Genomic DNA, 26,571 nt, shown 5'->3' with positions numbered 1-26,571 from the left:
AAAAAGAAAAGAAAAAGAAAAGAACGGTACGTCTCCCTGTCATTACAGTCCCACAACTGCCACCCACCGAACAAAAGGTGCATTATATCAAAATAAACAAACACTTATATAAACGGCTGTTCATTCTTTCTTTGTTAAGTGAAACCCAACTGAACACTGTTGCATGGGAGTTGTCTCTGTCTGCTTCTGTAAATCTGTTTCCTGTGTCAGAGCAGGAGTCGTCAGTTCTGAGTTCCAAGTCGGAGGTTTCAACTGGAACGTCACCTGAAGTGGGAGAAGGGCGATCTCCTACCCAGACCTCAGAATCCAACACAGCAGCTACTCGCATCAACCACAGACATTAAAGATTAAGAACAAGTCATACGTTTTCTGACCAGCGCTAACCGTCCGTACTCCGAACAGGCCTGGAAAACTGGCTGGAACATGCACACCTTACATCCGGGCAATTATTAGCTACTTTAGCTCAACTGACTTGGCTTATGCTTAGCTATATTACTTTACATTCAGGCAGATCAAATCTGTAAGACCATATCCTTAAGTGCTGAGTTGACATTTGAAATGAGCGCTAGCAGACCTGAAACCAGGACCAGCAGAGGGGGATCTGTGTTGTTTTCTGCAAAAAACAGGACCTGCCGTATAAAATGTTATTTGAGAGCTTTAGCTGAAGGTATCGTCCAGGTAAACATACAGCCAAAGTGGTCTGTGAATACAAAACAACTGCTTTTCTTTTCTAACCAGGCTGTAAATACGTTTATTTATTCTGCAAAGTTGGACATTTTAACACGGAGGCCACTGGAGATTGACGGGTTTATGCAATAAGCCCCTAGTGGCCAGCCGAGGAACTGAGACTCTGTCTTAGCCATGGAACCCAATATTCAACCCCAACAGACAAAACAAGAAAAAAAAGAAACCCACTTAATTTGACTGTTTATAACATTTATACTATTTTCAATATTTCCCTTAAGTCACACAACCAGTACTGTTCACTTTGTTTACTTAACTGACTTTGTTTACCTTCCAAAAACTTCCTGAAACTAAAAATGATAGGTTAACACAAAAAGGTTATATAAACAAACAAACACACACACGCACACACGTATGTCTCTATATTAGATGAGATTAGATATTCCTTTATTTATCCCTCAATGGGGAAATTCACATTGAAATATACCTTACATTTTGCACATATATAGTATACACACACACACACGTATATATATATATATATATATATATACATACATATATATATATATATATATATATATATATATATATATATATATATATATATATATATATATATATATATATATACATATATATATATATATATATATATATATATATATATACATAATATGCAACAGTGAAACTCCTGAGCGGACTGAATGTAGCAATATTTTATAACTTATATACCTTTAATGTTTAATTCAGTACAATATGATGTGCTTTATTATGTGAAAAGTCTGCTTCTATATGCAAGTCAAAACTTTTATTTGCACTACTCTTAAATAGGGTGGATTTGGTTTCTTTAATGTGTCGAATATCCCTAAAAGTTTCCGAATTACCTCGTAAAGAGCAGCTGTCAAGAAGTGTTTTGCTTTTTTCGTTTGAGCTTATCTGATTTTGTTGTCAACCAAGAACAACAGCCCGTGTTTTATCTCGACCCTCCTCCTCCTCCTCCTCCTCCCCTGAACAGAGTTTTGGTCGCCCCACTCTTTTTCTTTTGTTGTTGAACGCAGCCTTTACAGTCCGGTCCCTTCCCCCTACTCGCCTTCCTTCTCCTCTCTTTCCTTTCCTTTTTTTTCCTCCACCCATCCTCCCATCGCTCACTCGCTCCGTTTTCATCCAGGGTGACGCCAGTCCTTCCCTCTCTCACCCCGCCCCGTTCAACTCAGTCCACTGCGTGCATTTCATTCCTGCTCCCATTCCGCGCATATTTCGCATCCTTGGAGAGACACGCTGCGCGTTTTACGCACACCGCGCGCACCGACCGCTCCGTCACCGCGGCTGAAACCCGAGAGGAACACTCCGGAGTTGGAGAAGGGGCTTCCCGGTGCCGCGGGGACTCCGATCCCGGGGAAAAGCGTGGGAAATTAAGCATTAAAGAGGCGTTCAATCGAGGTAAGTTCCCGAGGAGGAGTCCCCCCCCCCATCCCTCCCTCCTTCCTCCTGCCTGCGCGTCTGAAGGCTGATTTATGGTTCCGCGTTACACCGACGCAGAGCCTACTGCGTACGGTTACGCAGCGACGCGCACCAGGCTCTGCGTCGATTTAACGCAGAACCATAATTTAGGCTTCAAAATCCACCCGGACGCTTTCACAGTGTTTCTAAAAACCCCCGAAGTGATCATTAAAGCTGAAATTAAACAAATTGTGGCAACATTGCGAGCGGAATCGACCCCAGAATCCGGTGTTTGAACAAGTCCAAGCAGCCGGCCGGTGTTGCGCGGAGCTGCGCGGAGCGGAGCCTCGCAGCCGGGGATGTCGTTTTCACTCCAGTTTCTTTCCCTCTCCGTCGACACCAATCAGCCAAACGACTTGTTCCTCTCGTGTTATATCACAGAAGAGCCGTGGGGTGTGCTCCTGCCCGGGTCTGGAGCGGGGACCGGCGTGCCGGCCGGGCCGAGCGCACGGCAGCCCGGGCTGCGCGGCGCCGGCAGCAGCTTAACAAAGCTGGGAGTGAATGGGGGACTTGTTGCATCGGCGGGGTTTTCTCTTTTTTTTCTTTTTTTTTCCTCCTCCACAGGCAGGCCCCAGTCAGGGAAGCAGGCCAGAGGCTGATAACAAGCCCGTGTTTACCCCACTGCACGGAGGACATCATATGTTTCAGGGGCAGGCTGTTTTTACTCCCTCTATCCATCTTTATGACTAACGTTTAGGGAATAAAACCTATGTTTATCATCTTAATTACAGTTACTCTGCTCACTCAATCACTTATCTTTATTGTCATGTATTCCTTTCGAGGGGAAATCTGTGGATATTAGTTATTATGGTGTAAATGAATCCCCACAGTGATTTATACCTCTGCTGTGGAGCTGGTGGAGACCCCTCCAAGAGCCCTCAGTGTTTCAAACCCGCTCATCTGTTACCAGCTCTCAACACCACCATTTGAGCCGATACTTGTGTGTTTTGTACTTCCTTTTAAATATTGATTAAAGGACTGCTCTTGTCCTTTACGGCTCGAGATCTGTGGCAACGCAGGCCAAACCACAATGTAATTATTGGAGAAAATTACAGCCTGCAGGATGAAACGCAGTCGATGCGTTTCTTCTGTAACAGTAATCCGTTTGTCAGATGTTGGGAGGTATGTTGGATAAAAGGATTATAATTTAGAGAATAATGGCAGTGGACTCTTTTTGATGAGGTTTGTGGGCCTAAATGAGATTGTCATTTGTGGATAGATTGAGGTTTTTTGTTTTTTTTGTTTTTAGTGAGCGGATGTTTGCCCACTCAGATAATTACAGCAGGTTTCTTGGGGCGAGCTACTAATTTCTCTTTCTCTTTCTTTTGTTTATCAAATCTAGAAGACTATTTCCCCCCAAAAAAGAGGTTTAAAGATCAGTGAAGTATGTCCACATTAATCCCAGCATCTTATTTAGCTCATGCAGGATCCCAAAGTTATTAAAGTGTGATAACTGTAAGTAGCTGAAACCAAATTATTTAGATAAGCTCTGCCACACTTACACAACAGTCTGAAAGGAGAGTGATTGTGCACTTTGTTGAAAACAAAACAAAAACTAGACGCTTCTGCTCCACCTCCACTCAAGGGTTGGCGTGTGTTAAGTGGGTTTCGGTCCAAATCTCGGCAGCAGGTGTGAGTGTTAAATATTTATAAATAAGTCAGAGTGATGCTTCTCACTGCAGCTGCATTAAAACAGGTTTAATCGCCGTTAAAACGCGTCACGGAAGTGTTGCTCATCTTTAAAGTGGCCAAAAACTAAAATTCAGGCTCTCCTGAAAGTATAATGAACAAAGTGTGTGTGTGTGTGTGTGTGTGTGTGTGTGTGTGTGTGTGTGTGTGTGTGTGTGTGTGTGTGTGTGTGTGTGTGTGTGTGTGTGTGTGTGTGTGTGTGTGTGTGCGTGCTTCATTGTCTTTGCCATGTCCTGGCCTGCAAGGGTACACGGCTTAGTCATTCACTGTGGGCAAACAGCCTCCACTCTCCCCCACTCTGCCCCACGCCTCTCCCTCTCCAGTCCGTTGACATCTGTTTTGAGTGCTCCGTGCACCTGTAGAGAAGTGTGTGTGTGTGTGTGTGTGTGTGTGTGTGTGTGTGTGTGTGTGTGTGTGTGTGTGTGTGTGTGTGTCGGGGAGAGAGAGGGAGAAAGAGGAAGACTAAAGGAGGTGCAAAATGCAAATCCAGGCGTTTGTTCTGGGTCTAAGCAACACAGCCTGACTGACTAACGACCAATTGGTTAGTGTGTGTGTGTGTGTTTATGTGAGTATGTACACATTTGTGTACGTGTATTTGCCTCTCTCTGTCCAGGCCTGGCAGGCCTATTGTTGCAGCAGCAACAGGCGTTGGTGGATGAGGACGCACCATATGGCCTCTGTGTGCTTTAGTCACAACCGCTGTGTATGTGCTTGCGCGTGTGTGTGCGTGTGTGTGTGTGTTCACTCGCGTCACCAATGCTGTTGCAATATGGTGGAGCAGCCATCCTCCTTGTCATTTCATCTGTCGCCTCATTTTCTGGGCAGGAAGACAAAATCCGGCACACAGATTTCCAGGAGATTGGGATTAGCGGAGAAAATCTTCCCGACATGAAATGAAATCTTGCGGCACGCTCCGCTTTGTCTGCTCGGATTCAAATGAGATTTGGTTGTTGTTGTCGTTGCTTTGAGTCGAATCTGCTGAGGGGCTGCAGACGGTGCTTGTAGCTCTCGGCTGAATCAACAGGTGACGGAGTAAATCCTGGCCGTCCACCGGGCCTCTGCTCTATTTTACTGACACAGATCTTTTTAAAATGCCACTTTTACATCTTACAGTGTTTTTCCAGTCCTGTTTTCCTTTTTCTTTCTTTTTTTTTAAAGTATCATGCAGCAGGTTGCACGAGGACAGAATTGGTCAGGGGGGTTAAAAACTGTAAAACGGGGGTGTGGGGTGGGAGTCACAGCTCATGTGTAATGAAATTTAGGGAGGGGAGCCGGTTTATTAAAGCAACAATGCTGAGTGTGTGTGTGTGTTGGGGGGGGGTCACACACACACACACACACACACACACAAAGAGGGTAGGTAGAGAAAGGGAGGGTGAGGGGGGGCTTTGTTTAGAGCATAGGGGGAACAATAGGCAACCTCCAGTGTGGGGGGGATTGGGGGTGTTGCTGGTTTCTGGCTGCAGGAGGCCGGTAGATCCTGTGCTGACTTGTCTGTCTGCCTGGACTCCCCGTCTCTCCCCTCAGCGTCTTGTCTTTCACCCCCCACCTCCGCCGCCACCCTCCACCCCCACATCTACTCTGAATCAGGCGACACTGAGAATATCTGCTCATACTTCACATTACTGAGATTCAGATTTGGTAGATCCTTTGAAGGATGACGAGATGTGAAAACGTGTAAATAGATTCACTATAAAGTATTGAAAAAAGGTTACAGCGAATCCAGGTCCGCAGTGGACAAGGCGTCAACTCAGGCCCGAAGGAGACGGAAGGGCAAAGATCAGAATCAGAATCAGAAAGAAGTTTATTGCCAAGTAGTTTAACACACACAAGGAATTTGTTGTGGTGATTGGTGCAATACAAAAGAGCAAATAATATTAAAGGAAAAAATTTACAAGTTGGTTCTAAAGTGCCGGAGTAATGAGTCTAGGAAAAAAAATGTACATGAGGTGACCTGGGATGTGATGCCGGTGCTGATGCTGATTTTAAGGGAGTAAAAGTGAATCCAGGTCTGCGTAAATACACTCATGCTGGATGTTTAGTTGCCTTAAGAATGGAAACTGATCGGGCGGTTGTCATAGTTTGTCTCCACCTCCCCGTCTGCTCGGCTGTTATGAGAACTTTACTACGGTGTTGAAAGTATTTCGAACAAAAGCGGTGCCGCCGCTGTGCTGGGTAAACAATAACAGCTGTTACAAACTATCCCCACTGATCTTCTCTGGATTATGATCTGCTTCAAAATGACAACAAAGACGTGGTGAAGCACGTCGAGATAACTGAACAATGAGAATAATGGAGGAGGCAGAACAGGGGAAGGGTTGAAAAAAACACACCGGTTGTAAATGTGACTGACAAACACCTGCTTCACAACAGTGTCAACAAAACCTCCTCGTATTGTTCTAAATATATATTTTACTATAGCAAACACGCGTCTGTTGCTGCTGGCCTCACGTCCCCGGATCAGCGACCAGCAGGAAGGCTCACTGCTGCATCTGGATCTTTAGCCTCATACATGCAGATGTATCATGCATGTATATATTTAGACTTTTGTTTAATATCTTCGCTTTGCATAATCCCTCTCATCGAATGTTTTAGGGGAACACATCAGTTTCTACTCTGATTTTGCGATGTGATGCTGCAGAGTACAAAGTCCTAATGTGAGAGCAGGAAATAAAATCGATAAAAATATGCAATGAAGTCGTAAATGACTTATTTTCCTTCAATGTTCAAACTCTATGTTTTACCCTTTTCTTCAAATAATGAAAGTAAATTCCATAAAAGACTTAAACAAGAGTAACTTCAATTTGGGATTTTGCTACCAGATGGAGTTGATAAAAAGCGAAGTGTGTGAGGGGTGAGGGGTCATGCGCTAAGCTCGCCTGTTCCCTGCGTCACATCACAGTAATCAGCTAGTTTTTCTTTTTTTTTACTCAAACTGTTGAAGCAGTTCCTCACAAAACCGTTTCTACGAACTCCTGCGGTGCACCAAAGATGCTGTCATCGGATTCTGCATTAGCCTCAGCAGAATCAGTCAGGTAGATGGATGAAACCAACCAGGTGGAAAGCAGGGAGTAGTCCAGATCTCGACTGCTTCTTCTTCTTGTGTCCTGTCCCGGGTTAGGAGACGTTTCATGACAGTCGTGCTACAGAGCAAGACACCAGCTCGCTCCCCTCTCAATATAGATAAGAAAAGATTCCCCTGTTGCTGCACTCACAACCTCAGTCGTGGTGCAAACAGGCAGCGATTACTCCCCGTTGATGGTCCAGGTGAATATCTTCACTTTGTGTTGATCAACGTTGAAGAAAAACATACAAATATCATCATCATCATCATCATCATCATCATCATCATCATCATCATCATCATCATCATCAACATCATCTTCATCAAAATCAGGAAAATCTTTATCTGACAGGAATATTTCACAATTTCTCCTTTAGAGTTTCCTCGCACCTCAGCTGACATTGGCTTGTGCTTGTGTTGCGTAGATGCTCTTAGCTGCAGGGAATGGAGAAAAGAAACCCAATATCCCATCTGAATATTTGATTGTTTAACTTTTAAAAATGAAGTTACATTTTCAGTGCTTGCATGTTGACATTTAAATCATTCGTGATGAATAAAATGGACCTTTTATCAGTAAATGCACTTTTACAGCCTGGATGAACGTGAAGCATTCATGCAATTAACTTATTAGCAATTGTTCCCAAACTTGAACTATGTACTGTAACTCACCTTTCTTATATGTTGTGTATTTAGGCATATATTCTGCTTCACAGTCGTCATTATTGATGTTGGACATTTCTCGTGACAGAATCTCTGTGTAAAATACCCAAGAGAGACTAATTCCTTTTCAACCACCTGTTTCTATAGCAGCCACTTCTAGGGGTGGAGGCAGCCCCCCGACGACACCCCCCCACCTGAACACAAATGAGTTCTTGAAGCATGTTGGTACCGTACGAGAAAACATTCAGCACCCAGTCTGAGCGCTCACACAAGCACAGCCCAGATTAGAATACTGGTCCGGCAATTTCAAAATAATATATTTGACTTGTGTGCAGTTTGGTTATGCACAGTTGATGCTGATCGCTCTTTTAGATAGAATCTCATCACGCCGTCTGTTCAGTAATAGGATGAAGTACAAATATGGCGCAATTAACTCATTTCTCTCTCATGGGTGCTGATGAAGCTGGCGAGGGGAGATAAATGTACTTTGATCTTCATCTGTTATGTAACAGAACCCTGAAAATCTGAACAACATAGTGTGTTTTCACACTTCAGACACTTTAAATAAGTCATTTTACCCACTGTAGTCTGTCAGAGAACTTTGCTGAAGTCCAAGAATCTACAAAATCATTTTGGTAATAACGAAAATGTCCACTTTATCAAAACCTCCTTATCCATATCATTACAGTCTTCACTTTTCTTTTTGGCCCTGCATTTCAAGTTGCCAGACTAAATGATGAGCCATGAGGGCAAGTGAGGGAAAACGGCATTGCATGCCAGGCTGCCAGATGGTTTGGGAGTTTGGAGAGCGTTCCCATTTGACCAACATTCACACGTTGGTTACAATTACTCCCAGTTTGCTCAACTTTCTCCACTTAAGACTCACACTTGCGACCCTAGACAGAAATAGATGGCATGGATGCTACCACCTGAAGTAATCCCATTTCTCAAGAGGTCAAAGGTGATCGGGGCTGCATTTTACACTGCAGGCCTGATTTATTGTCTATATACATTTATTTATCCTTTCTTTGTTTGAGTTGCTTACATCACCTTTTAAAAGCAAACCATATCTGATGTCACCATTGTGAGGGTTAACTGCTCGGGAAACATCCTTGCTAGATGAGTTGGGCTACTGATCTGGACAAAGTTAGCGATCAAGAAAAGAAAAAAACTTTCCAATGAACGCAGATGAAGTAGATGATTTAGCACATGGACTCGTTTCCATCAGTGCATTGACATGCCTCCTCAAAGCTCCAGAGTATGTGCGGATGCGGTGCTGCTGCGTTGTCAGCTTGTTCAGCAGAAGTCAATTGCTACAGCGAAAGCCTGGAGTCCGTCTGTTATTCCTGAAGTTGGTTTAAGACAGGTAGTCGGCATCAGGACTAGATATGTTTTAAAGCAGAAAAGAAAGACGAGAGTATCCACCTGTGTTTACGTCAACACCATCGCATTTTAGAGGACATCTGACTTGGACTAGGCAAGGCAAGTTTATTTGTATAGCACAATTCAACTAATGTAAAAAATCTGATTTGTCCGCTTAGATGGCCGATGCAACATATCTGATTTATATCCATATATGAACGAGGCCTGATATTGATTAAAAAAACCCATCCAAACCTATGTGATTTTTCACTTTGTACATGTCCGCTGGTTGTATCTGATTGGTGCCACACTACACAGGAGGAAGAAAAATGGAATTGTGACACTTGAACCCTGCAGTGTCAATGTGGCCTTGGGCCCTCAAGCATGATGATGGCGTCACAAATTCTTTAAAATTATGATATGATGTAGCGTTAAATATTGCTTTTAAAGGGAGGAAAACTAATAGTCAACATTTTAAATGGATCAAAACATTTCACCAGAGTCGTCCTACGACCAGAACGGATGTTGTTCAGCATTCTGGCACAAGAGGCATGTGTAGTGGCAAGAATATGGCGATACGATATGTATCACGATACAGCGGCAATGATACGATACATTGCGATATGTTTTGTTATATAAACAAGACAATATGTTTTGATTTTATTTGAAAGAACTGAAGGAAGAAACTCAAAGCTGTTACATGATTGACATCAACATACTGAATCAGATCAGGGATCTACGTTTCACTACAGGAGAAATAAAAACACCTGCTGTTAATGTGCGGCACGAATAAAGAAATTAACATCTGCCATAATAAAAATCCCTCAGTAAACACTTAAAAAATTTAATTTATCGTGTTCCCAGACTATTTTCGCTGCATATTTTACAGACTGCACAGCTCTTATCACAGTCTTTACTGCCTTCCTTCGTAATTAATCCAAAGTGACTCCAGCTATGAAAGCTACCAAGTTGACTCCTATCTTTTTCAGCCTTCAGCAAACTTTAACTGTAAAGTTAGCATGATTATCAGACCGGAGCTATCACAATGTCTCATTGTCCTCTTGGAGGTGACGAGGTAATAACTGCTGCCAACTAGTGGTCGGAGGTTTAATGCAACACATAAATGAACCCTCATTAAAGTTTTCATAGGAAACATTAATTTAAAACATCTATATATACATTAAATATGGATACGGTATCGTGACGCAACATTTTAGTGTATCAATATTTTCTCACACCCCTGTGGTATAACAGGTGTGTTTTTGATCCACTTCAAATGTTGACTATAATGATGTAACGTGGCAGAAAAGCTCAGGTGTTATCTGAAGCGGTGTCAGAAAGTGACACAGCCACACGTGTGCAGATATTTTTGAAAAGGACAGAAGTGGCGTCTCAAGGTCCAATCATTACCAGGGAATGTCACCGTGGTCATTGCCAAGAAAAATGTCCAATTTCTTGTTGCAGAACTTGCTTCCAATGCCATTTGGAGAAATATTTACATCTACATCTACTTTTATAAAATGCTTCGTTAGCTTTTTAGCAACAAATAACCCAATATCTTAAAAGTGGTCACAAGGAACCTGCCTGCTGAGAGGATACGAAAGATTGACCCCATGACGTCTGTGTAACTTGTTAGTTCGATAGACACGCATCTCAAACACCTCGGGCACCGCTGCAGTCGTGATCCGTTCCACTCGCTCTGTGATGAAGCCTAACGCTGCGTTATAGAGAAAGCTGGAATAATCAGGCAGCAACAGATGAAGCCAGTTGCATCCTTGGACAATCCGCCACCAGCTTGTCCACAGGACACCGCGCCGCGCCCCCTGCCTCCTAACCTGCATCTGTGTGCAGAGGGAAACACTAAATAAGTTTTAATGGACCACAAATGGAAAATACAGTTCAAGGGGGTAATTCATTTACCGTGTGTGTGTGTGTGTGTGTGTGTGTGTGTGTGTGTGTGTGTGTGGGTGTGTGTGTGTGTGTGTGTGTGTGTGTGTGTGTGTGTGTGTGTGCAGGATGGAGAGCAGAGTGGAGCCTTTTTAGCTCTGGACGATGTAATGGTGGTGGAGAGACAGGGAGATGGAGGTCACTCTACTCTTTTCACATCCGTGCAGCCGTACACCGGGTGTTGGATTAGACTTGTGCACACAAACGCTCGCGGGGTGTGTGGTTCCCGCCTCAGCACAACGCTCCCGTCCTCACACTTATTAAATGGTGTTGGTATTGCTGTAACCTCCCCAGGCCGCACTTTCCACTGGTGGAAGATATATCGTCTGCCGTGTGTGAGTGTGCGTGCCTGTATCTGTGTGTGTGACATTGTGCATGTACATGTGCTGCCCACCCCAAAAAAAAAAATCCTGAAAAAGAAGATTGGACAATGGCTGGGTCTGACTCAGCGAAAACTGAGCGTGATGGGAAACAGAGGGAAGAGGCGCTGCCTAAACCTTTTACTGTCACATTTCCAGGAGGAAATGAGCGCCTCACTGTATCAGCGCACAATCTGTGACCAATTACAGCGCGTGTGCATAAATGACAAGGCCTGCGAGGGAAAAAATGGTGTAGTAATGACGTGCACACATGCTGAGAATCACAGCTACTGGCCACTCGTAAAGAAAATCATTCTCCATCCTGTACAAGTGCGTATTAGTAGAGAAAAAAAACGAAAGCTTTGTTTTTTTGTTCTTGTGATTGTTTTTTTTTACATTTTTTATTTTATTTGACCCATTGAATATCTTTCTTTATGTATTTAAAAATGAAAGCAGGTCGGAACTAAGTTATTGAAGACGGGCGGTGCTTTTCTCTTCTCCCTGCACTGTTCAGGATCGGTTGATCAGTGATCATAGATCATTGAAATGGCGACCACCTGAACCGTGCACAAAGAGACGTGCACGAGCAGCGAGACAAACATCACAGATTTACATCTACATTTGAAAGGGAGGGAGATAAAAGTCACTCTGTTCTGCGTTCAGGTGGATCCATAAAAGCAATGAAACAAAACACTTTTCTTACTTCAGACACCATAAGAAACACTGTTAACACTAACAAAAAATAGTTTGTTAGATATTTATTTAAATATCAGAAGTGAAAACCAGGTCCAGCCTGAAACAACCCTCTTACTTTATGAGATCAGGGCGCTGCTCAGATTGGTGGGAGGCTGTGACATCACAGACCCAGACCAGAGTAGATTGCTCCGGTTATCCCGTCTCCCTCTCCACCTATGAACTGCGTTTACTGTACCTCAAAGAGGGGTGGGGCAAACCTGTAACATCAATTTCAAAAGAGGCATCCCTGTTCTGAAAGAGGTTGAGGGGCGTGAAGGGGAACAGCTTCTAGTTGATTGTTTTTCCATATTTTTGAGGTAGCCGCAAACTGAAACGTTTCTGTAACCCCACTTTGTGCTCGGTGGACGGAGATGAGAGCTTTTCTGATGGAGACCGTCAAGCTGATGCTGATTCTGTAGCTCTCTGAGAAGGTGTTTGTGTTTTTTTTTCTTGCTTGTTGACCTCTGCTTACAACCGCGCTCTCCTCACACTTCATCCAAAGTGCTGTCATCTGTGAGAGGGTCAGCAGTAGATGCCAGCAGATGGAGGTGTGAATGAATGCACCGCAGATGTGCCACTCAAACCACATTCAGACACGGTCAAGGACGCGCGCCCTCATCGGAGCCCGTGTGCGTTCGGTGCTTCCTGACTCCTCAGCAGGAATGCATTGACTCTGATGTGTGTGAAGGTCAGCCAGTCAAGTTACACGGTTTGTGTGGTAATGCTGGCTTTTGCTGATTTTATTTGTTGAGTGTTGTGGTCATCATATATAAAAAAGTCAAGATTACTTCGGAAGTGATTGTAAGTGACTCATTTCAGGCTTGATCTTGAATCAAGTTAACTGGAAGTTCTTTTCTTGGTTCTTGGAGATATTTTCAGTGGACTAAACACTAACACCCCACAACTGTGACCCAGGGTCAGTGATTTCCATGACTCACAGTTTATAACCCTGAAACTCCCAAAGTGATCAGCGTGCAGTGACAAAACCTTCTGGCAAGAAACTACCAAGAAAAGGAAGTTCAGTGGGCTTAATTCAAGCCTCTGAGAGCCCCCCACCTACAGGACTGAGACTGCTCTTTACGAGAGTGGTGTGGGGAGGCTAACACTTTTCATTTGTTAAAAGAAAATATTGAAAAGGCCATTGTAAAACTAGGTCCCTTTTAGGAAGTTTCAGTAATCCAAATGGACTTGTGAGGTCCAGTCAAAAATCAGGACAGCCCTTTGCCACCTCTTCTGCTGTAACAATGTACCAATTGGACCCCATGAGCCCATCCATTTTCTATCCTGTATAGGGTCACGGGGTTCTGCTGGAGTCTATCCCAGCTCCTTACAGGCGAAAGGCAGGGGTCCACCCTGGACAGGTCACAGTCTATCGCAGGGCCACATATACAGACAGACAACCACGCATATACTCACACCTACAGGCAATTTAGAATAATCAATTAAACTACTACGCATGTTTTTGGACTGTGGGAGGAAGCCGGAGTAACCGGAGTAACCGGAGGGAACCCATGCAAGCACAGGGAGAACATGCAAACTCCACACAGAAAGACTCCCACCGGGCCAGGGAGTTAAAACCGGGAACCTCCTTGCTGCCGCCGTGTTGTCGCAGGAGCCATCAAGCTGTTTGTCGTAATTCAAGTGGAATCATTCACCTTGATTTAATAATAATTAATTTTAACCTGTATAAACGCTCCGTTAAAGGAGCTTGAGGCTCCTTTTAAGAAATGAGACTCTCTACGCACATGCAGCGTCATGTGACGTCACATCCGCAGCCCAGCGCGGGAAAATCGGGACCGAATTGCAGCACATTTTGCAGCACACAGCCTGTTCAAGGCAAAGGAAAGATACACTAGAGGGCTCATTCTTTTGGGTTTGGAACGCTTCATCTGACATTATTACAAGAAAACTTAAAATGTATACGGATTTTTTTCATAAATCTTGCCACAATCCGGCCTCAAGCTCCTTTAATCATGGACAAGCTGATAATACTGAAGCACACACTTTGATAATTTTATACACACTGTATGACAATTTGATTTGATTCGGATTTTGGGGTCAGTTTAACTCAAAGTTGATTCTTCAAAAGTGTAGGTACAGAAGAGTACTGGTTTAAACCGGTTTCAGGTGGTGGAGTCGAACTTGACCGCCTCTTGACCAGCCTCCTGTTACGCAGGCTGTGCCTCTTTGGAAATCTGTGCTACAGCTTTGTTAAACAGCATAATGTGTTTGGTGGAGATGAAGATGGGGGGGTAATTATGGGATGTGGGTGTAGATCTGAACTGCTCACTCAAAGAGAGCGTCCAGATCCAGGCTGTGCCCCCAAAAAGGGACAGGTTGTGCTATATATTACAGTTGTCAGTTGGTGGTCATTTCAAATAAATTAGCTTGATCATAGAAAAGCTGTGTTTTTATCATATGTCCTGTTAAAGCCTTCAGGGCCTAGTCCTCTGTGAAGGTGCAGATCTTTTGAAATAAAGTGGTTGTTAAAGGAGCATGAGGCTCCTTTTAAGAAATGAGACTCTCTAGCGCCACCCTTCGCCACGACGGCCGTTGGGGGTACTGCAGCCAACAGTGAAGCCGGCACGGGAGAACGGGGAGAACGTGCATGCAGCGTCATGTGACGTCACATCCGCAGGACAGCGCAGGAAATTCCGGCCCGGAATTGCAGCACATTTTGCAGCACACAGCCTGTTCAAGGCAACGGAGAGATACACTAGAGGGCTCATTCTTTTTGGTTTGGAACGCTTCATCTGACATTATTACTAGAAAACTTAAAACGTATACGAATTCTTTTCATAAATCCTGCCTCCATCCTGCCTCATGCTCCTTTAAATGTTTTCACTGTTCAGAATTTCATTTAAATCTGTTGGCACTCAAACTAGCCTTATTTCCTGCGGACGTTTTTTCGTGTATATTATTGAAACTGCAACTCTGAGGGCTGGCTGTAGCTCACTTGCGTACTGGTAAAAATTACATGAAGAATTAGTAGTAACCGTACACCAAAACTATGAGCCCCAGTACAGTTAAGTTTTAATTCTTAAAGGTCGTTTTTATTAACTTTCGTTTGTTGTTATGAATACGATGCGTTAACATCACTATTCATCCAAACTTCATTGAAAACTTTAATTTGCAAATAAAAAGCTAAAAATCTGCTCAGTGAGTGTTGCTGAAGGATGTATTTGAATCCTTCTTTCTCAGCGTCTTATTTAGTATTGCTTTGTCCGCTCCTGTTAAAGTTTCACTCTCCGCAGATCTATGAAAATGTGTTTTAAAGGAGACTTAAAAAGTTGTTTTTTTGTCACTTTTGTTCCTTATAGAGCCCGGCGTGGCATTCAAGGACAAGTCGTACATCAGCTGAAATCATAAACTTAAATACATTCTGACTGCTTGAATAACATGAGTTGTACTTGAATGGTCTTACCTTGTGAATGTCTGCTCTGGAGGTTGTTGACATAGCAAGATAAATGCAGCATCCCTCACCCCGTCCAGATATTGAATGCTCTAGTCATATTTGCACACTCAAAAAAAAAGAGAGTGCGGTGAAATATGATGATTGATTGAAAATAAAAATATTTTAAGAAGGCAGGAAAACAATAATTAACTTGCAAGAACCACGGCATTAAAATGTTTGCCCAGATGTCCTCTTGCACAGAAAACGTGTAAATAAATCATAAAAACAGCCAACACACTCAGATGTTGTTAAATTATACGTGAAAGGACTCACTGCACCAACACAACTTGTAAAAAGGAAAGAAACAACAACTGTTAACTTGTAATAAAGCAGCATTTAGTGACTTTGGGCTTATCTGGGGGGCTTTTGGGGCGTTTGGAAACCCGTGCATGTGGCCGCTCCCAGCAGGAAGCCAGGAAGTTCTGTTGGAAAGATGTGAAAAGAGGGAGAAATGTGACCCGCAGGGAGGAGCCGGCGTCCGGGGCAGCTGCAGGACCGTGGCTGTGTGTTCTCCTGAGGGCTGGCAGCGACACCGTGAAGCCGGCTGTCCTGCTGGAGCGGCCCGGGCCTGTCTGCTGACGGACAGGAGGGACGCCCGGGGGACAGAGGAGTCGCCCAGCAGTCCGTTGCTTGTTGTGTGACTAATGTCTTTCTCCAACTTCCATCTGCTCCTGGGCCCCTCCGACACTCGCTTGGCCCTTTGTAGTCCTCTTAACCTCCTCTCTGCCAGCATATTATACTGATACAAGTATTTAAATGCGGGTGTTCGCTGCGGGCAATAAGCAGTAGTTACAGTCTTACATTTCTAAGTGGCTTTAACTCGGGTCCCACTGCTCGTACAGCAGAAAAACGTTGGTTCGGAAAACAGTTTTTTTTGTTTCATCAACTTTATTTTATTTGATAAAATACATCCATTTCTGTATTTCAGATATCAAGCAAGCAAGCAAAAAGAAAAAAGTGATTTAAATTTAAAGGGGACCTATTATGAAAAACACGTTTTCTCTTGCTTTAACATATATAAAGTGGTCTCCCCTCAGCCTGCCAACTCAGAGAAAGAGGAAAGCAACCAAATTCTGCAGTGTCTGTACAGCCGCCTGGATGAGCCATCCAGTGTGATGTGACTTCTACGAGCCGTTCAGATTCTGCTCATTTGTGTTACGTAACGAAAATGCAAACCACGCCCACAACTATAAAACCGTGTAACTGCATGCGAGCGTCCGACTATCGTGTCTCACTCCGTGACATCGGACGCTCTCTGTCCATCTCCCTCCAGCAGCTGCCACTTTATTGAGGTTTTTGTAGTGAAATGAGGAGGTATCATAGAGATAACTTCTCATTTCAACTAACTGGATCAGCCGTTCCTCATCCTGCATAGATAATGGGGTTAGAGAATGGGAAGATAAAGACATGGCTCAGAGGCTGAATTTCTAATTTATTTAGCAAAAACAATCAAAAGCTTGTTTTTAAGACATTCAAGGCCTGTTTAAAATAGGTATTAGATGCCATAATAGGTCCCCTTTAAACAACCCATGTCAACAGGTGATGGTAATCATGATTGGGTACAAATACAGCAGAGGAAACCAGAAGAGAGTCGGGGATCTTTTTAAGTGTGAGAGTATTGTCGATATATCCTCAGAGAAAGATCTGCATGTCTCTCTCCTCTGTTTAATCCAATCTGGAGGAATTTCCAGGCGTCAAAGGCAGGGATGTGCAGGCCTTCCCCGAACACAGGGGGACTCTGATACCTCAGACAGATTGCAGCAGCAGCAATAATTCATTCATCAAAGGATTACTTTGGGACATCGTTTGTCCCAGACAAGGCTCTGTGACGGAGTTGCAGCAGCACTCTCAGTAACGATTATTTATACATCTGTGATGGCAACATTCTTGCATAAGAGTGCGTTGAGACTGTAGACCAGGATGCACTTTCTTTCAGCTGACATATTGAATATCTTTGCGTTTTTATGCCGTTTTTTTATGTTTTGATTGAGTGCATTGAGTGTCATTTCTGATCCGGTGCGTGTAACCCAATGAATGCTGGGTCATTGTAAGTAATGCACATCATCATTGCCAGCCCTGTTCCTGGAGGAGGGAGGCGGGTCGGGAACGCTGTCGCTTACAGGGACCGATCTAAAGAGAGTTATTACCTGACTCTGCAGCTTCACTCGGCTTCACTGAGCTTTACGGGAAGTCCAAGTTCCTTGTTTAGCTGTCTGGCCCAGAACTTTACTGTTTTGACTCACTCTCACTGCTTTTATAGAGTCATTTCTGGCTGCAGCAGGCAGCCGTCTAATTGAAAAAGCTCTAAAACTCCACTACACTGCTCAGATGTAGTTAGCAGCCTGGTGTGAGAAACAGTGGGGCGTTTAGTGGCTTAAAACCCAGATTTGTTCGGTTTTTTTTCCCACCTCACAGCCTGGCATCAAAGTCAGGGCAAAAAGAGGTTAAGCAGTTATCTTGTTTTTTTTTTGTATTTAAAAAAAATCCCCTCCATCACATCCCAAAGATTCTCAGTGGGGTTAAGGTGAGGATCCAAAAATGATGTCTTGTTCTGTGTCAGAATAAGACTTGATCTGTATTTGTGAAGAAAACATTTTTGGCGTTCATAATCTTGTGTGAACTTAGACCTGACCGACCACAGCAACAGCACATCGTAATCAAACCTCAGGGTCAAGTCTCGCTCTGATGCTGAAGATGAGAGACTTTTCATTCTTCAGTCACACGGAGGATTTAACTTTCCTCTCCTTTATAGTGACGCACAAACGCACGGATATTTACTGTTGCGACCTTCAACAGTTTGGAAGTTTCATAGCGGCCGTATGTCGCATAATAGTCTCGTACTGTGTTATTACTTTCTTTATTAGACGTTTAAGGGTCTGTCGAACAAATGTAAAGCCCATTGTGATCAATCCAACATTAGGCCTTTAGATGACTGGCTCTATAGTGAAACGCAGAAATATTGTGATGATGAAGAAAGTCTGTGTTTTTTTAACTTCATATGTCAAAGCTACTGACTTGAGAGTGTCATCTTTTTATGAGGGAATCCTTAAAAGATGATCTGAACGCAGAAATGCTTTTATGCTGGCAGTGATTATTGTTATCATTAGCCAAACTTCACTTCTCAGCCAAGGTCTTGGAGGGAAGAAGCAGCTCGCCGACTCTACAGACGGCATGGGGCCTTTTGATGAATTTAAATTGGGTTTGAGGAGGGATAAAACCCCCAGATGAAGCTTGTTAGAGCTCTTTGTGATATTCCACCAGCAGTTGGCTTTTACCAAACATTTGTTTTACTGCTTTTAGACCTGACTTTAATGGGACGAGTTAAGCATTTGATCTGATAAAAGTTTGGGAGGACTGTGTCTGTCTGTCAAGATGAATTGTTTAAAATCGCTAAAGGTTTTATTCTGAGGGGACCTGCGTTCAGTGAGGAAGTCGAGGTGTCTTTAAAACATTTCGTCCTGAGCTCATCTTCTATCTCCAGGGGACGTCTATTCCGTTTTGTTATTCACTGCAAGAAAATGTCATTTATTTGTATAATTGCTACGTTACAGTACACAATACATCCTCTCTAGTGTTTTTATTCTGGAAACTTAATGAAATAACTGTGAGGCCATTATTCCCCTGAGCATTTAGTGTCCTGCGCCTCTTTAAATATAGTCACATATTCCAACACCCTGGATCCAACATGAGATTCGGCTTCTTCAAATAATAAGAATACTGAAAAATATCCTCCAAGGTAATCTAGCAACTCCAATTTAATGAGGAGGGTTTTTCTCTGCAGCTAAAGTCTGGAAAGACACAAGTCTGTACTGCTTCGTGTTAAATAAAGTAGGAGACACTAGTACATTTGAATATGTCTGAATGAAAGTGAGAGTGGTGTAGTTTGGGGGGGCTGACATCATTTTCTAAGGTCTTAGGAAAACAATTGACCAAATTAAATCCCACATTATGATGTAAAGCTGCCCAAATATAAAGATGGGAATGTCCTGCCATATCCAACGGGTGCAGCTACTCTCATCTGGGTCTGTGATGTCACAGTTCCCGCCAAACCTGAACAGGAAGCCACTTCATACACTCAAGTACAACATGATGGGGGAAATATCCACAATATGTCCCTTTTCACAGAAGACCTTTAAAAAGAACAAGAAAAAAGATTGTATTCATAGCCAGTTTCATTTCATTTTATTTTGGGGCATTTTCACATGTGACTAAAATCTGAACTTGCAAATCAGACTCAGTTTCAAAGGTCTACTGGCAGAAAGTATCAACTTGGTTCGTTCACTATGACATTACTGTGCAGTGAAATGACAATCCCACCCAAAAGGAAGCAAAAAATGATGTAAATGATGTCTTTTAATCCCCCCATTAGCGCAGTAATGATTAGTGTCTTTAGATCTCTAATGAATAAGCTGGAAAAGTCTGCTTTTTATACATTAGTGTGCCTTTAAACATTAAGATGTTGTGGTTCTGCTAATCTTTCACCTTTTTAACCCACTTTGGATAAATTGAAGAAAGATGCATATTTTGTGTATATTTTTGTGAAATGTATAGGAGCTAGCAAGGACTTGGGTTTCACCACTTTTAAAGAGTTGGTTGTGTCATTGGAGGGACTGGAGATGTGTGTTTACTCCTTCATGAAGAGAGATACTTGACTTTAGCAGAAAAAATATTTGAACTTTTACACATCCAGCTAAACTCTGAAGGGAAACAAATAAATACTTGTGCTGCTCAGCCATGCAGCCTCCGAGGCAAGCGGTTCAGGAGGGACGCGCCGAAGGCGGCAAGGGTGGGAAGTTGGAGAGGAAACGGAAATGAGGGTGAATAGAACAAGCACGGAGGGGACAAACCCTTGTGAAAGGAGCAGATCCCCGGCATGACTCATGCCTGTGTGTGCGAGCCAGCGGATGTTTTTGTGTAGACTCAGAGTTTTCCCTCAGGTGTTGGGGAGTCTTGTGCAGAGTTCTGGTGTGCAGACGGGGTCAGAATGTGTCCAAAATGTTGCTTGCTGCTTTGCATGCTCCACTGGCGTGCGTGTGGCACTGTCAAGTGTAATTGTGTTAAAATTAGCCAGGCTGAGACGCACACACACTGGTCACACTGCGGGCTTGTTGGGGTGGCGGTAGGGGACGGCGCATGGGAAGTGTGAACAGTAGAAGACCAGACAAAATGACATGTGTTCCCCCAAAGGGGCTGGCACTGTAATTTTGTGTGTTTCCACGGGAGCATGTGCATATGTTAGTGTGTGAGCGCGGTGGTTACTACGCCAACCCTGCTGTTTACCGTGGGGGATCTTAGAAGAACTGTGGGCAGCTGGCAAGCCCCTTCACTTTCTTTTTCTTTTTTTTGTTTCCCTCCTAAATTTCCTTGTAGCAGTGTGCAGCAAGACTGTTTTCCTGTCCCTCATTCACTTGATCCACTTATGTGCATGTGGATTTGATGGGGGATAAAGTAGTTTAACAAAATAGGCAATTTCCTTTATGAAAAGAAGAAATGAATTGCTTCTTGCAGATGGGATACAGGCTTTACACTTGCTGGTCAGAGCTTAAAATTGCAGACCCAATATTAACATGGACCACAGAATAGGCAGCAGAGAAAACAGAGGCGTCTTCTCCTTAAATTTGACCCATTTTTCTCTGCTGAAAACCCCCCAACCCTAACTGTAAACTCTGCAAACTGAAAGTCAAAAGCTCAAAAGTGAAATCCAGCTGTTTCCTGAACAAGAACGAGCAAGTGAAGAGCGAATGTTTCAGACGGGGTTCAAGTAGTTATATAGGATTTGAGGATGTGATCACCTCAACATCGACTCTCGCCTGTTTCACAAAAAGAAATGAATACTGAGAAAATAAACAAAACTCTTAAAACTCTGGCACCATAATAATCAGCCACAAATTTGAAAAGCAAAGTAACATCAATACAACATAGTATTGACTTCTGTTTATTCATAAATCATTTAATTTTGTTTTCTTTTGCATCAGTGTTGTGGTCAGTCTTCTCCAAGACCCCAGTAGAGAAGAAAAATAAAGCAATTTTAACAGAAACACTATTTACAAGAGACAACTAAAACATTTAATTCATGTATGGTGGCCCCGGGGTGTCAAAAAATGTAACAAACAAAAAGACGTTGAATAAAATCCATCAAAAACACTCAAAAGAAGACACTTCACACATGGCACAGTTTTGTGTTTGCGGCAATTTAAAAGCTGAATGACCTTCATGCTAATAAATGGTGGCTAACATACTAACAGCTCTTTATCTGCTTTTTAATTTATTTTATTTTATTTGTGTCTGCAGGCTTCCTGTTGGCTGGCGCTGCCTTCTGCCCCTGCTTGCTGGCTTTCTTCGCCGTTCCCGCCGGTTGCCCTTCGGAGCGGCCATTACTAGCATCAGTTTATAGTGTTTCACTGCTGGCTCCCCCTACTGGAAGTTAGTTATTACGCTTATTTTTATTACTTTTAACGATTTCAGCTTGAGTTTAGCATCAGGCTTTCTAGCTTTTTTTGTTTTGTTTCACTACACCGCCCTTGTTGGCGCCGAATAGTCCAAAGCCAGTTAGCATTAGCGGCAGGATGGAGCGTGGTAGCTGGAGCGGCAGCGAGAGTGCCGGGGAAGACATGGACCGACTGAGCGATTCGGGGGGGGACAAGACCATGGACGGGGACCCCGAGGGGGTCTGGAGCCCGGACATCGAGCAGAGCTTCCAGGAGGCCCTGGCCATCTATCCGCCCTGCGGGAGGAGGAAGATTATACTGTCAGACGAAGGAAAAATGTACGGTGAGTGACTCCAGCTTTACTGTTGAAAAAGGAGTTAGTCGTCGCTGAGTTCTCCGGGCGGTGCCCTTTCATGCATTTTACATACTTTTATTATCCCGCAAATGTCACTTGTTGGTGCAGATTGAATGTGATGAGGCCTATGCGATTAGCGTGAACTCATTTTGAACGGCCGCCCAGCGTGTTGGGCTGGAACGCACCATCCCGGTGATATAAACACATTCGGTGATTGGCCAAGCTGCCAATACGCTGGTGTCAGACGGGGAGAAGGATGACAGACGGAGATGGAGGGGTCGTCTCACGACGCATCAAGTGTCAGAGACACACGGAGGAAAGACGAGTTGTAAAAGAGAGGAAATGGAAGCATGATGTAGGTTTATCGCGTGTGTGAGAGCGTGACAGAGGAGAGCGAGCATATCTGTGAGTGTGTGTGTGTGTGTGTGTGTGTGTGTGTGTGTGTGTGTGTGTGTGTGTGTGTGTGTGTGAACTAATAGAGTGATGAACAGATGGTCCTCTGGCTGCCACCAGCTGCGTCCCCGACTGACTCTCTTTCACTGTTTCTTTTCTTTTTTTCTGCTTTATCCCTCCATGTGGAGTGCAGTCTACTGATTTCTTTCATACTTAAGTTATTTACTTTCTAATCTTTCACATTTTTTTCAAGAGTTGCACATGCAAGGGTCAGTGTCTTGGCTTTAACTAACACATTGCCTGCATGCAAAGTACGTGGTCATTGAAAGATCCAGAGAGCTGGTTAAACTCTAAATGCTGAGGATGAAAACTTCAGTGCTTCTTTTATAATCTCCTTCAGTGAAGGAAACTCTTCTTCTTAGACGAAGAGATGATTCCATCCCACAATTTCTTCCGTCATCAACATTCGACGCACACTCAATTATTTTAAAAGTCCCACCAGTTGGAGTTTATGCAGGTAAATATTAGGACAGGAGGGCGAGTGTGACCGATCATTCTCAGTTTCACAGAAATGTATTGGATTTAAAAAAAAAGAAACATTCTGTTACTGATTTCATCGCCTGGATGAAACACACACGTGAAGTGTCTAACGCCCATTTTTGAGTCTATCCCAGTCTCTTCAAACCATCATCATCATCATCATCGTAGAAACTCCCTTTACATTTGCAAAGACGGAATAAGGTCATTTTTGTAAATAACTGACTGCAACCAAAAAGTGGTAAAAGTCTTTTGTTTTATTTTAGTCAATGAGAGGTATCTTTTCTTCCTCCACTTTTGCTTTTCTTCTCGTCTTATGTCAAGTTGCTCGGGCATTAGCAGTGTCTTGTGGGGCCTGCAGCGCCTACATGCAATGGATCTCTTTAAATGGAGTTAATACCTTATAAATTCTCACTCTGAAGGCCAGGGTATTTCCATTGAGCCGTACTGAAATGTATTTCATGCAGGAATGCCAACTTGATTGGGTATGTATAATTGTAACGGATTAGATGACCCACCATATTGTTATATGCTGGATTATCAAAAGCAGAGCTCTTAATGATGCTCAAAGGTTTTAATCCATGGGGAAGGTTTGACTGAAAGAGACTAGACTGTTTTTATTCACATAAATGCAACTGACCTGAGATGCAGATTTGCATTTCCTGCTCAAGCTTCTTTGTGTCATTGATCACTTGCACTTGCCAATCACCCCCCCTGTTCTCTGCCCAGGTGGCATGTTCAGCACCGTGTGTTTACCTTGTTGACCCCGTGTCCAGGTTGTTGACATGTTTCTCATGTTGACCTAATTGAGATAGACGGTGTCTGTTTTCAGAGCTAGAGCAGGAAAGGTGTAAAACGTCAACAAGGGATGAGCTGTATTTTAGCCTTGAGACCAAGTGGGCTTCAGTCGTAGCCTTGAGCATAGAGCAGACAGAGAAAACTGCTTCTAGTTGGTATTTTTGGCCCGTGACGCCCAGATGTTTCATATTTCCATTCATGCACGCCTTTTTGTTGGGTTTCTGAGAAAATCATGGTCTTGTTGATATACTTTTCATTTTTCTATGTTTACACAGTTAGGGCTGCAGAAAATTCAACTACTTCAAATTCAACAAATTCAACTATTGAAACGATTAGTCGACTATTGATTATCAATCTCATAATTATTAAATGATTCTTATTTAGCTCTCAGCTTTTACATTTTGCACAAAGTTGTTTAAATGATGTCCTAATTATGAATTAAAGACATGAAAGAAGGACACTCCATTCAGAAATACACCTTTTAATGAGCTTTACTGCCAGTCACAGTGGCGTTACATCAGCCGCCAGTTCACTTTCTTAAGGATGTGGAACTATATGTTAAATCAATGACAGACTCTGATAACAAAAAGGCCCTTAGAACAATTTCTACATGTAATATTTCGCATATGTTTGTCTAATTAGCTCCCCTGGCTATCTGTTTGTATAAATGTTGTGTTCATCTGTATATTTCATTCTCTTGTTTCCTGTATACTTGTCATTTGTTTAAATAAAGTTAAAAAACAAACAAAAAAAACGCAACTCTGCAAAGATAAGAAGGAAGAAGATGTCTCACTCTGTTAATTTTTTTGCTGACAACAGTCGACAATTAAATTTGTTGGCGACTATTTTTATTATCGATTTTTCTCTACCACGTCGACTAATTGTTGAACCTCTAGTATGCCCACAGTCTTTAGGTTGCTAAAAACCTCACCGATTTCTTTGTGATTCAGAGCAAACCCTTGCATCGTCAATATTTTTACGGTTTCTTTGAGTGTTTTAATACAGAATGGATGTCAGCTAAATAGTCCTGCAGAAAAAGAAAACGAGGCCTCATGTTGGGCTAAAAATACCCCTATGGACTCCAGGACGACTGATAAAATAGAAAGGAAATGTTAGAAAAAGTGCAGCGTTAATATGGGGAGATTAAAGGGAGAGATTACAAACAGGTGAATAATAGTGCCATTATCTGTGCAGAGTTACAGAAGAGGTACAGTGTGATGGCCAGAAGCTTTGTCCTCACAGATCCATCTAATACTGGATTCCTGTGAAAACAGCATTGAACTCTTTCTGCCTCTTGAGGATCGGGGGAATGTTCAAAATAGATGTCAAACAAAAAATGAAATATGGAGAATGGTATTGGAGGAAGCAAAGGCTGGACAAGCAAAGATATGGTTTGATTTAAGTACTTTTCAGCAACATTTTATATAAAACACACTTATGATCCATTTAAAAAAAATTTAGTGAAGTGATACTTGAGAGGTCGTATCACATCTCTCCATCAGGATGGATGTTTTCAGGATGTTGTTGTTTTTACACCATGGTAATTTTACAAAAATAATAATAATAATAAAATAATAATCTACCTAAGTTGATGATCAAACCTGTGATGTTTTGACTGAAGGATGCTCACTCACCCGCTGAGCCACAGCCACCCTCAGTGAAGGACTATTGATCAAAAGGGCAGGTTTTGTCAGGACATTTCTGCTCTTTTGTCTTGTTAAGTTGATCAATTTTAACACAAACTTCAAATTCTAGAAAAGGTTAAGACAACACAACAAAACTTCTGATCAGGGGGGAAGCTGGTAATATGACGCTCAAGGCTGCGGATCAGCGGGTACAGTCAGTTGTTGGATGGATCTCGAGCACTGTCACCTGCCAACATGCACTTAGGCGGGGCCCTGGACCTCACCTGTTCAAAACAAAACTAACGGTTTACTCTCATGTTGGTTCCTGTTTAGTTCCAATGAGTCTGCATTATTTTAAAGGAATAATTCAGAGTTAAATCAATCCTACGGCTTTACCGTCTTTTGACAGTAATTAATGTAAACTGTTGTTGAGGACCAGAACACATGATTTGATGTAGTGTTGAGTTATAACAGAATGTAAGTTTGCAGTGTAATGGCTTCCACATTAGCCAAGAGGGCAAACAGCTACTTTAAGCTTCAAAAATATGGAGCTAGAACAGTCTCATAATTCACAAATGCACAGGACAAGTTTTACAAATGCACAGACCGATTTGTAAATGAACACACCGTTTCACAAATGCACAGAACAATTCACACGCAAATCCAACGCAGCTCACAGACAAAAAAACGTTTGTAAATCAGGTTATATTTGTGTGTGCATCAAAAATACATTTGTATATCTTGTCCTACGCACGTGTGAATTGTTCTGTGCATTTGCAAATCGGTCTGTGCATTTGTTAAACTTGTCCTGTGCATTTGTGAATTAAGAGACTGTTCTAGCTCCATACAAAAATGCCATTCCACTAAGTGGTTGTGTGGATCCCTACAGATCAACCAAGGTAATTCTGACTTAGCGAGGATAGAGGAAGTGTAGGGAGAAACAAGGAATGTTCTGTTCTGACGGGGTATAGCTTTCAG

General features: G+C 42.8%; 1 protein-coding gene across 1 annotated transcript in view; it reads left to right on the top strand.

The window, feature by feature from the left end:
* Positions 1–1,992: 1,992 nt before the first annotated feature.
* tead1a (TEA domain family member 1a) overlaps positions 1,993–26,571 on the top strand; it is a 50,016-nt gene continuing 25,437 nt past the window's right edge. The window contains exons 1-2 of the mRNA XM_061721177.1: positions 1,993–2,127; positions 21,749–22,228. Of these exons, the coding sequence (XP_061577161.1) occupies positions 22,024–22,228 (205 nt within the window). The 5' untranslated portion in view covers positions 1,993–2,127; positions 21,749–22,023. The remainder of the gene's footprint in view (positions 2,128–21,748; positions 22,229–26,571) is intronic.

Source organism: Cololabis saira, chromosome 5 (assembly GCF_033807715.1).
Source record: "Cololabis saira isolate AMF1-May2022 chromosome 5, fColSai1.1, whole genome shotgun sequence".
Lineage (NCBI taxonomy): Eukaryota > Metazoa > Chordata > Actinopteri > Beloniformes > Belonidae > Cololabis > Cololabis saira.
Note: the sequence above shows the minus strand (reverse complement) of the source record. Positions and strands in the feature narration are given on the sequence as shown.